This window comes from Lithobates pipiens, unplaced genomic scaffold (genome assembly GCF_037356315.1).
Source record: "Lithobates pipiens isolate NorthernLeopardFrog02 unplaced genomic scaffold, aLitPip1_a1.2 Scaffold_35, whole genome shotgun sequence".
Taxonomy (NCBI): Eukaryota; Metazoa; Chordata; class Amphibia; order Anura; family Ranidae; genus Lithobates; species Lithobates pipiens.
In genome coordinates this window covers 11,767,170-11,779,830 of record NW_027507811.1, presented here as the reverse complement: position 1 = coordinate 11,779,830, position 12,661 = coordinate 11,767,170, and the positions used below count along the sequence as shown (strand labels likewise).

At 45.8% G+C, this 12,661-nt stretch overlaps 1 protein-coding gene across 1 annotated transcript in view; it reads left to right on the top strand.

The window, feature by feature from the left end:
• Positions 1 to 12,661, top strand: part of LOC143955491 (uncharacterized) — a 75,487-nt gene that overhangs the window by 56,320 nt on the left and 6,506 nt on the right. The window contains exon 9 of the mRNA XM_077465529.1: positions 875 to 880. Coding sequence (XP_077321655.1) covers positions 875 to 880 — 6 coding nt within the window. The remainder of the gene's footprint in view (positions 1 to 874; positions 881 to 12,661) is intronic.

Genomic DNA, 12,661 nt, shown 5'->3' with positions numbered 1-12,661 from the left:
GCTAAATCAATTACTGTGTAGCATAGAGAGTCTGCCGGTATGCATGAGAAAATAAAAGTGATGTCTGAGACTAGGGGTGGGAGGGGAATCACTTGTTTGTTTACTGCTCTGAGGTCTTGTACAAGTCTCCACTCCCCACTGGCCTTTTTTACGGGGTAAATGGGCGTGTTCCAGGGACTGATGATCGGTCTCAGGATACCTTTTGATATGTAATCATTAATTTGAGGGGAGATGCCTTGGACTTTCTCTGGGGGTAGGGGATACTGTTTTTGATATTGTATCCCTGCATCTGATCGCATTTGGGGTGCATATGGTGTGCAATTAATAAAGCCCACACTACCTTTGTTTTCTGCCCAAATCGTGTGATGGTCAAGGGAGGAAGGTATCATCAGAAAGAAACTCCTGTGTGCATGTCTTTTTGGGCTGTGTAAGTCACAAAGAGGGGAACTTGCAGTGAGGGAGCCGTCTTTGTCAAACTTAATGGTAATGTTCAACTGGGATAGTAAATCTCTGCCCATGAGGGACACTGGACAGGAAGTCAGGACAGCGAAACTCTGCATACATAGCTCTAGTCCATCCGGGGTAGAGACTGGTAAAGGCGGGGTGACGGAATGAGTGACCGATGTCCCATTTATTCCAATAGAGTGTCCCTCAGTACACAGTGGTGTGTCATACCTCTCATCATTTAATGAGCTAAAAGTGGCACCTGAATCAAGCAGGAAACACACTATGTGGTTGTCTACGCGTAATATAACTTGTGGTAGACTCTTCCATGATAGGTTGTGGCACACCAGACTGAGGGAAGGAACATACTCTAGGCATCTCTATTGGGGGTGTGTTTGTCGGGTAGACGGCCACTGCATAGGGATTCGAGGGGGAGGTCTGTTAGAGGTTGGGGTGTAGGGTGGCTGTGCAAGCCCATGGTTTTGAGATGGTGTTTGGGGAGGTGGCGGATATTGGGGGTACCTTGTAGTGTGAGGGGGGGGCGATTAGTAGCATTGTACCCCCTTCCTCTGCCCCTTGGATAGCTCGCCCTCTGTCTATATGGGCACTGTGATTTCCAATGTCCCTGTTCCCCACAATTAAAACATCCTTGGTCAGGTGGGTAGGGCTGCATGGTCATGAGGTGCGGTGGTGAGGATGAGGTTTCAGGTGTGACTAGGGTTTGTGTTTGTGTCAAGGAGGGGAAAATTCCCCCTTTTTGTTCAAAGACTCCTGAAGTCTCTCTGGACCTAGCGTCCTTCATGAATTCATCTGGTGCTTGCTCTGCCCATTTGGGGTTTGTGAATTTGAGCAAGTGCGTCACTTTGGGATCGCCTCCCGACATGATGGTAGTAGTAAATAATTGTGGTGTGACCCCATCTACAGCTTTCCATAGGGAGTATACTCTGGTACAGTAATCATAGAATTTCTCTTTAGGTCCCTGCTTGGCTAGGATCAGTTCTTGGAGTGCAGATGATCCTTTGTATAATTTGGACCAATGACCTCCCATGCCTTTCCAAAAGGATATCCAATCCTTATTGGTCTGAATATGGGTTGTCCATAGGTTGTCTACAGGGGCTACTTCTGGGCTGTCTGGGTCTACAATGCTAAGAATACTTTTTATGTCATCTTTGTCAAGCCCTGTGCCTGCACTATATTTTGCCAGAAAGGTACCTGCATCTCGTGGATACTTCTTGGGATTGGGACATAGTTCTTTTATTTTGGAGAGTGTACCCAAAGGTAATGGTATATGCACCTCGGTGTTCCCCATAGTCATCAAAGGTGCTTTGAGTGAAGCCCCTACTGCTTCTCTCTCAGTTTCCTCTTCTATGGATAATGTCCCTGTTTTACTAATTGGACCTGACTCCTCAGTTTTGGGAATAGGTGTCTCTTTTGTATGGCTTCTTGTAGTGGTGGGGGGCAGCGCTATAATCCTATCCTGCGCTTCTTTCAACATTTCCTCCTTCTTCCCTAATTGCTTTCTTAACTTTTCTAGTTCCTTTTGTAAGTCCTCCATCCTATGTACCTCTCTCTCTCTTCCCTCCTGAAATTCCTTCTCCCTTACTTCCAAGTTTTTCTGATACATTTCTAACTCTATTTTCCTATCCACTTGTACCTTTTCTGCCTCATTGAGGACTATTTCTTTTTGTTGTAGGCCTTCCATAAGTGTTTCTAACTCAGTTCTCCTTTTTCCTATTCTCTCTTCTTCCTCCTTTTTCTTCTCTTCAAACTCTTTTATTTTTGCCTCTAATTCCTGCATTTCGGGACTACCCACTTCTTCTTGTCCTGTAACTTCTTCCTGTCTCCCCTCTTCCTCTCTGCCCCTACTTATTTGTTCCCATTGGGCCACTTGTTCTGGTGTTGCTGTGGCGTGTGCTATGGCGGCTAGGACTACAGGATCCAGTGAAGGATATAATTGAAGGTATGGACCTGGCGTCCCATCTTCGTTTTTTTACCATAACATAAGGTGGGGGTGGACATTGAGGCGGGGGAGGGGGAGGTGAGGGGGGTGCAGGGGCTTCAGCCATAGCACTGGGTCCTATATTTGGAGTAAGCTTTGTAGTTTTATTAATATGCTTTTTATATTTGTGTAGACATTTATCCCATGCATGGTAACAATCTTTTATATATTGAATATTTTCCCACTTCCCTGGAGGGTACGAATTTTTGTGGATTTGGCATATTTTACTTACTTCCTGCCAGTCTTCCTCAGTACAAGGACCATATGGCCCTGGGTCATGTATCCCCAATTGCTGACACCTTTCTCGGACTTGTGTCCAAAATGGTTCTACCTGGGGGCCAGGGATCATATTACTGACAAATTCATAGGGTGATGGGGTGGCCATAGCTTGGGTTGCTGCAGTATTCCCCATCTAGTAGTCTGGGCAGTGTGTGTCTAGTGGCAGGACACAGGTGATAACACCCGGTTTGTCCAACAATCCGGTCTCTGGTCTGGGAGTAGGATCCCTGATCTTTTTTGGGGCAGATGGACTTATATAAAACTATGAAGATTTACCCTTAATATACGATGAAGGGTAAATTTTTCCTGGTGGCGGGATATACCCCTCTTACACCAAGTCTGCAAGAGAACCCCCCTGGTCTGGTGGTCAGTAAAATCCACTTGTCATCTATTCTTAGGAAGAGTAGACCTAACGTGCAATGGGGGCAGGCGGATGCTATGTCACTACAAGAGGGCTCCTCATATTCTGCACTCATTTAAACAACAACAATTATTTTCCTTATACTCTATATTAAAACTTATACTCTATATACTTACACGTGTACCTAGAGAGAAACAGACATATTCTTAATATACTTTAAGACATGAAATAACCGTATTGCAATACATTTATCAATTTATAGTGCACTTTTTTTTAAAAAAAATCAAATGGGCGTCCACTCCACCAATCCCTTTGTCACGGGCGTAATCTACTACTTCCCGTGTTAAAAATACTATCACCAATAGTTTTAAGTCAGACCAACCTAGTCGGACTCCCCTAAACCTATAAATTCCTTGCGAGCCCTTTTAACCTCCCGAGGGACCAGCCTAGTCCACCGCGAAGGCACAGTTACTTCTTTTAATTTTAAACTAAGTTCGTAGCGGCCGCCCGGACAGAGTAAGTGTTTACACCATTCACCAATCAGGTAAAAAAGAGTAAAGTGACTTACCTGTCGCAAGACGAGACGAACCCCACTTTGCTGGTACCAAAACTGTTAGGTTGCTCGTCTTCTGTAAGTAACCCCTGGTAGCCTAGGCTAGGATTGAAGGGCGGAGGTCCCTTTCACCGGTGGACAAAACATTACACATACACACTATTGTACGTGAATAATGAATGTGCCTATTGAAGCACACACAACAGTTTTATTTAGTTTGAGCAGAAGGACAGCCCTGTGGTTTAACCAATCAGGTAATTCATACATACATCGACATTTTTCTTAAACTCATGACATTATCTAAGTCAAAGGTGAAATACAGTCTTCTGATAGTTATTTCGTCATTTCAACATCTGCTGACTGACCATATTCTTGCGTAACCAGTCCTATCTTAGCTTTGTACCTCTTACCGCAGACAGATGCATCCTAATATGTCAACATCTTGCATCTTAATTCTGAACTTAGTGAAATGCACGCCTAAGCATATTATCTTAGACCTTTAACCTAGTACCGTATATCTTTTGGCAACCTTAATAAGTATTCCCTTATACTCGGCTTCCTGGGGTTATACCAGGATGATGCCCGCACCTGCAGGCATCATCCCGGTACTGTTTTTCAGAGCGGGCGATCGGCTTTCCAGCCATAACAACCGATGTGGCTAAAAGCCGCTCGGCTGTTATGCCGGAGGAGCGGGAGGGGACGTGCCGCCACTCTTACCGGGGCTCCCGTTCAATCGGGAGCACCGATGCATGATCCGCCGCTCCTGGCGGGTAGGGAGGGACTGGAATGAAGCCGTAAGCGTCTTCATTCCAGTCTCGTAATTGTAAACATGGAAGCGACGTCATGACGTCACTTCCTGTTTACTCGGCTGCCAATGGTGCCGGATTTAAAAATATATACAGTATTCAGAGTTGCTGAAAACGGCGATCTGAATACATTGAAGTGTAAAGGAGGGGTGGGGGGTCTTTTAGACCCCCCATCCCTCCATAAAGAGTACCTGTCACCACCTATTACTGTCACAAGGGATGTTTACATTCCTTGTGACAGCAATAAAAGTGATCAAATTTTTTTTATTTTTTTTTAAACAATTTATTAATTTTAAAATAAAAAAGAAAAACATCTTTTTTTTTTTTTAAAGCCCCCCAGTCGCCGCGAGCTCACGCAGCAGAGAAGACGCATACGGAAGTCGCTCCTATAATGTGAGGTATCGCCACGATCGTCAGAGCAAGAGCAATAATTCTAGCACTAGACCTCCTCTGTAACTGTAACCTGGTAACCTGAATTTTTTTTTAAAGCGTCGCCTATTGAGATTTTTTAGGTACCATAGTTTGTCGTCATTCCACTAGTGCGTGCGATTATAAAGTGTGACATGTTTGGTATCTATTTATTCGGCGTAACATCATCTTTCATATTATGCAAAAAAATTAGGCTAATTTTACTGTCTCGTTTTTTTAAAATTCATGAAAGTGTCCCTTTTCCCAAAAAGTTGCGTTTAAAACACCGCTGCGCAAATACAGTGTGACATAAAATATTGCAACAATCGCCCTTTTATTCTCTAGATTCTCTGCTAATATATATATATAATGTTTGGGGGTTCCAAGTAATTTTCTAGCAAAAAATATGTATTTTAAAGAGGAGGTCCGTTTAAAAAAAAAAAAAAAAAGTCAGCAGCTGCGAACACTGCAGCTGCTGACTTAATAAACACACTTAACTGTCCAGGGCGCCCGCGATGTCGGCCGCCCGAGGCTGAACCGTCCCTCGGCTCTCGGGTCCCGGCGCCGCCATTCCCTCTAAGGGAAACAGGCAGTGGAGCCTTATTGCTTCACTGCCCGTTTCCTACTGCGCATGCGCGAGTCCCGCAGCTACTGCGCATGCGCGAGTCCCGCAGCGCTTTCTGAATGGGACGCGCTGTGTTCTGGAACACACAGTTCCCAGAACACAGCGTGACCCATTACCCAGAAGACGCCGCGACGAAGAGAGAAGACAGAAGATCTCAGCGGAGGAGGAAGAGGAAGATTAGGATTATGTGCCTAGCAACAGGCATTTCTGGTAAGTAAAAAAAAAAAAATTTTTTCATTTTTTTTTTTTAGATTTTTTTGTAATTTTTCATTTTTTTTTGTTTTCAAGGTGGCCCTCCACTTTAACTTGTAAACACCAAATGTCAAAAATAGGCTTAGTCATGAAAGGGTTATATATTCAGAGTGGAAACATTGGGGGGTGATAATATTGTTGTTAAATAAGAGTATAAAGAGGAGGATGAGGAGTATGGTGTGATGAAGCCGCTTTCTGAAGGACATCATGAGGGAGAAATCAAGTAACAGGAACCCACCAGAGAGATGTCCCCGTCCTCTGTATTCTCGGGATTCCACACAGGAAGATCACACCTGTAAGAGAAGTACGGTTGGTAGACGCGCGATGACGCACAGGCACGCGCACAGTAATGTGTGTGCCAAGAATACAGTGTACTGGCGTTTTCACAGACGTGCGTGGCTGCGAACGGCTGGGCGCGCGGCCGCAACCAGGAACACGTACGCGCACACGTGCATTCACTGTCACCAACCAGTTTAAATGGTGCAATGACACTCACACATTGCTGAGTGGTCTTTTAGCTAGTGCCTGTGTATTTAATCTGTTCCTGTGTTTGACCCGGCTTGTACCTGAACCTTTCCTTGGACTTCTGCCTGCTTTCCTGTTACCCCGGCTTGTGTTTGACCCTGTTCCTGCTTCATGATTCTGTACTGCGCTGCCCAACTGTGTACCGAACCTGGCCTGTATCCTATCTCTGCTTCTGCTTCACATTCTGGTACCTGCTCTGCTCGGCTGTTCATGACCTCCTGGCTTATGTTCCGACCACGCTTCCGCCCTGCTGATCCTGCAACATGGAGTTCCAGTTCTCGGTGCCTATCCGGTGATCCGCAACCGTTGGGTTCCTGTCAAGGTCCAACCTGAGCCACCTGCTTTACCGACCCCTGTGCCACTCTGCGTCTTTCACTCCCTGTCATCTCTACCAGGGGTGTTAGACAGGAGGTGCAAGAGAAGCCTTCTCTACAGCTCAGTCACCACCAGGTACGTGACAGTACCACTCAGCCAGATGTCGGAGACTGAGAGAGAGGCTTCGCCTTTGGATTTGTTATGCCAGCAACTTGTCTTCCTCACACAAGCAGTCAGCACCCTGCAAAAGAGCCACTCGCAGCTGGAAGGTCACATCCAAACCTTTCCATCCGCAACTCCTGTACCTGCTATCACACCTGACTATCCCACATCCAAAAAGACTGTGTTCTCATCTGCAAGTATTATGCCACCACCAGAACCCCCGAGTTCCTGCGCCAGAGCGATTTTCAAACGATCGGCACAAGTTTTGTGCATTTAAATATTCCTGTGAACTATACTTTGGCCTGTAGCCAAGAACTTTTTCGCTTGAGATCACTAAAATGGGATTTACCATATCCCTACTTCTTGGACAATCACAGTCTTGGGCCCACCAACTCCTAGAACAAAATCGTTCAGTTCTGGACTCTCTTTCTTAATTTTTTGAAGCAACGGCCCAACTCTATGATGACCCCCAGCGCACTGCTACTGCAGAATCTACTCTCCATAAGCTACGACAAGGTCATCGGCCCACTGAGGACTATGTTGCTGAATTCCACTTATGGGCCTTTGATTCCATCAATTTCACCTTGGTTTGTCCGAAGGACTCAAGAATGAGCTCGCCCGAGTCAGGGTTCCCAATTCCCTCAATGGCCTCATTAGTCTGGCTATCCAGCTTGAACATCGATTCAGAGAGAGGAGAACAGAGAAGGTTGGCACCACCACAAGACCTATGCAACTGGGACTTTTTCGCTCTCCACTCTCCAGCACAGAGAAGTTGCGAAGATGCAGAACGGGCCTGTGTATATACTGTGGGGTAGCAGGACATTTTCTCCAGAACTGCCCAGTGAGACACACAAGGACCCAGATCACCTCCTCTGCCTACCTTGCCAACTGCTCTGGGTCAAAGGGATCTGCTCATGTTACCCTGTTCTTGTCACTTCAGCTCTCCGGGAGAAGCATCCAAGTACCAGCTATAGTCGATTCCGAGGGGCCTGCAGCTGTTTTATGGACAAGGACTTTGTTCATCATCACCAAATTCCTTTACAAACAAAGACTTACCAGCTGTCCATCCATCTGGCCGATGGGTCCCATCTCAGGTCTGGGCCCATAACACATGAGACTTACCCGCTACTGGCTGGATCTGATTCGGGTCATCAGGAATACTTAAGCCTGGACATTATTCCATTCCCCATCATCCTGGTTGCAAGCCCTCAACCTGCAGATAGACTGGTTTTCAGGGAAAATTACTTTTTCATCCTCCTACCGCCAGCAGTTCTGCCTGCCCCCCATTTCCATAGTACCTGCACCTCTTCTGGCGGTACATACTGACTCTCCATTGTCACAGCTCATACCTGAAGTTTATCGGGAATTGAATAAAGTCAACATCACGAACAGATACCCTTTGCCCTTGGTTCCGGGAACTTTTTCAATGCTTTAAAACTTCTGCTGTATTCACGAAGCTTGACTTAGGAAGGGCATATAACCTGGTACGAATCCGCAAGGGGGATGAATGGAAAACAGCCTTCCGCACCAGATTCAGACATTATGAGTACCTTGTTATGCCCTTCGGACTGTGTAATGCCCCAGCAACATTCCAGCATTTCGTCAACAATATTTTCAGAGACTTCCTTGATTTATTTCTTATCGTCTATCTAGATATCCTCATCTTTTCCAATTCCCTCTCGGCACACCGTGAACATGTGTTAAAGGTTCTCGGTCGGCTAAGAGACCATGGACTACTGTATATGCAAAGGCCGAGAAGTGCAAATTTGCAAAAGATACCATTCAGTTCTTGGGGCTTATCATCTCTACTTCGGCCATCTCCATGGATCCCCAAAAGGTCAAATCCATCCTAGAATTGCCCATGCCTACAGACAGGAAGAGTACACAGAGGTGCATTAGATTTGCCAACTTCTACCGCAAGTTCATTAAGGATTTCTCCGCCATTATTGCTCCTGTCACCCAACTGACTAAGCAGAATACCCGCTTCCAGTGGACACCATGCAGCACAAGCCACCTTCGACCAACTGAAGGCTCTGTTTACCTCAGCTCCTATTCTACAACATCCAGACCCTGCATCACCATATGTTCTCGAAGTAGATGCCTCAGAGAATGCGGTAGGTGCCATCCTGTCACAACGCCAGGGGACAAAGTTACTACTACACCCTATTGCCTTCTTGTCCAGAAAACGTAGCCCTGCAAAAAGGAATTACGACGTGGGTGACCATGAAATACTAGCCATAAAGACAGCCCTAGAAGAATGGCGTTATTTTCTGGAAGGAGCAGCCCATCCCATTTTAATCTTAACCGATCATAAAAACCTTGAATAGCTAAGAACAGCCAAGCGGTTAATACCTCGGCAGGCCAGGTGGGCGCTATTCTTTTCTCGCTTCTCCTTCCACATTACTTTTACACCAGGTTCCAAGAATGGCAAGCCTGATGCCCTATCACAAATGTACCCAGAGGAAGGAGAACCCCACCAGGCAGACACAATTCTACTGGCTCAAAGTTTCCTACTCCTACAACTAGACCTGATCACCCAGCTAAAGCAGGCTTCCACAAGAGGCATTCTACCATCAGGTGTTTCCAGGAACAAGAGGGATTATTCCTTCACAACCAAAGAGTGTTCGTACCCCCGAGTCTTTGGCCCAAGATCCTGAGTCTCTGTCATGATCATCCCTTAGCAGGATATTTCAGGGTAACCAAGACAGTGGAGCTCGTGCTACGTTCCTTTTGGTGGCCGGGTTTAAGGCCTGAATTCAAGAGTTATGTGAACACCCGTGGAATCTGTGCCTGAAACAAAAGCGATAAGACCAAGTCTTGGGGTCTGTTAAGACCACTACCCATTCCCAAGAGGCCCTGCAAAATTATTAATATGGACTTCATTGTCGAACTTCCACCATCTGACAATGTTACCACCATTTTTGTGATCGTGGACAGATTGACCAAGGTGGCCCATTTTATTCCTTTGTTAGGAACTCCGTCAGCAACAGAAACTGCTCACACCTTCATCAGGAAGGTAGTCAGACTCCATGGGGTGCCCGGCAGTATCACCTCGGATCGAGGGGTGCAATTTGCATCCAGATTTTGGAAAGCTCTGAAGGACGTTGAGAGACTTTTTTTTCCTTCTGCATACCACCCCCAACGGCCAAACTGAACGTACGAATCAGACTCTGGAACAATATCTTCGGTGCTTCTCATCTTTTGCCCAGGATGACTGGGCATCACTTTTACCCCTGGCAGAGTTTGCATACAAAGATTTGGTTCACTCAGCTATTGGACAAGCCCCGTTTTTTGCAAACTATGGATACTTCCCAACCTTCCTACCTGACATCTTGCCTGATTCCTTGGTTCCTGCAGAAAGATTAAACATCCTTCAGTCAAACAATAACATATTACAAAGAAATATCTCCAGAGCACAACAAGACAATAAGAAATTCTTTGACAGGAAAAGAAGAGGAGACCTATAACTTAAAGTCGGGGACAAGGTTTGGTTATCCTCTGCCAACCTAAAATTGTCTTGTCCATCCAAGAAACTTGGACCGAGATTTATTGGTCCCTTCCCTGTCAAAAGGCAGATCAACTCTGCAGCCTACGAACTGTCTCTCCCTGAGAGTTACAAAATGAATTCCGTCTTCCATGTCTCATTACTGAAAAAAAGCAAGGTTAGATCCTTTTTCTGGTCGTGAGTCGGGTCCACCTGCACCTACCTTAGTCAACGGTAATGAGGAGTATGAGGTTGAAGCCGTTATGGACTGTAGAAAGAGAAGAAATGTAATCCAGTTTTTGATTAAATGCAAAGGCTATGGACCTGAACACAACTCTTGGGAACCAGAATCCAATTTAGATGCCAAAAGGTTGATTCAGGCTTTTTTTCAGGCTCTCGTTGAAAATAAATTACTGATGGGCACATGGAGGTTGCCCATTGGGGAGAGGGGGGGCAGGGGGGCAATGTAAGAGAAGTCCGGTTGGTAGGCGCGTGCACAGTAATGTGTGCACCAAGAATACAGTGTACTGGCGTTTGCACAGACGTGCGCGGCCGCAACCAGGAACATGTACGTGCACACGTGCATGCACTGGCGCCAACCGATCTATTTAAACGGTGCAATGACACTCACAGATTGCTGATTGGTCTTTCAGCTAGTGCCTGTTTACCTGTGTTTAATCTGTTCCAGTGTTCCTGTGTTTGACCTGGCTTGTACCTGAACCTTTCCTTGGACTTCTGCCTGCCTTCCCATTACCTCGGCTTGTGTTTGACCCTGTTCCTGCTTCATGATTCTGTACTTCGCTGTCCGACTGTGTACCGAACCCGGCCTGTATCCTGTGTCTGCTTCTGCCTCACATTCTGGTACCTGCTCTGCTCGGGTGTTGATGACCTCCTGGCCACGCTTCCATCCTGCTGATCCAGCAACATGGAGTTCCAGTTCTCGGTGCTTATCCGGTGATCTACAACCATTGGATTCCTGTCAAGGTCCAACCTGAGCCACCTGCTATACCGGCCCTCGTGCCTCTCTGCGTCTTTCACTCCCTGTCATCTCTACCAGGGGTGCTAGACAGGAGGTGCAAGAGAAGCCTTCTTTACAGCTCAGTCTCCACCAGGTACGTGACAACACCATCCCTCACCATCATCAGGTAGATGAGTGGCAATTATGAATAGTAATGATTTATACACAATCATGTTTTTTACAATAAATGTTTTATTATATATTCAGAGTGGAAACCTTGAGGATTATAATAGTGTTATTAAAGAAGAGGACAAGGAATATGGTGTAATGAAGGAGCTTTCATATGGACACAAGGATATGATGGAGCCACCTAATAACATAAACCCACCAGAGAGATGTCCCCGTCCTCTGTATTCTACACAGGAAGGTCACATCATCCCCCACCATCATCAGGTAGATGAGGAACAATCACTGATAGTATCATTAGGATCTGTACATTATCTGCATTGTTACCATTGATGTCATTTTTATTATATATTCAGAGTGGAGACCTGAGAGATTCTAAAGTTGAGGTTAAAGAAGAGATAAAAGAGGAGGATGATGAGGATGGGGTGATGGAGGAGTTTCCAAAAGGACATAAAGATCTGTACCAGGACACCATGGTGGAGTCATCCAGCTACAGAAACCCACCAGAGAGATGTCCCCGTCCTCTGTATTCCCGGGATTCCACACAGGAAGGTCACACCATCCCCCACCATCATCAGGTAGATGATGAACAATCACTGGTAGTTATACATTATGCACAAGCATGTGTGTTACAATAAATGTTTTATAATATATTGCAGATTGGAAACCTCGGGGATGATAATATTTTTGTCAAAGAAGAGTTTAAAGAGGAGGATGAGGAGTATGGGGTTATGAAGGAGTTTTCAGATGGACACAAGGATATTATGGAGCCACCTAATACCAGAAACCCACCAGAGAGATGTCCCCGTCCTCTGTATTCCCGGGATTCCACACAGGAAGATCACACCATCCCCCACTGTTACAAGGTTGGTGGGACGGAGAATCTAGAACATTCACTTACAGTGACAATGTGTGGATTTTTTATGTGATGTCACAATATTAAAGCTCTTATTTTACAGATGATTTTCTCTCTCATTTTCTTGGTTTAGAGTGGAGATCCAATGGATATAGAATTTGAGGTGAAATCAGAAGAAGAAGAGAGGTATGTGAGGGATGATCAGCAGTCTATGGAGGAGGATGGAATAACGGGGACATTTATAGAGGAGGACACTCCTACAGAGATCAGCACAGGTGGGTCATTAACACTAAATCCATTCCTCCACCCATACTGCTCACTGATTGGTCCAGAGTAGGGCGGGGGCTGGGTGATATCAGCCTGTAATCCCCTGGTCACTTTCCTGAGCTGTGTTCCCCATCCTGTATTCCTGGATTTCTCTCCGATAATCTTCCTTCTCTGTGCTGCC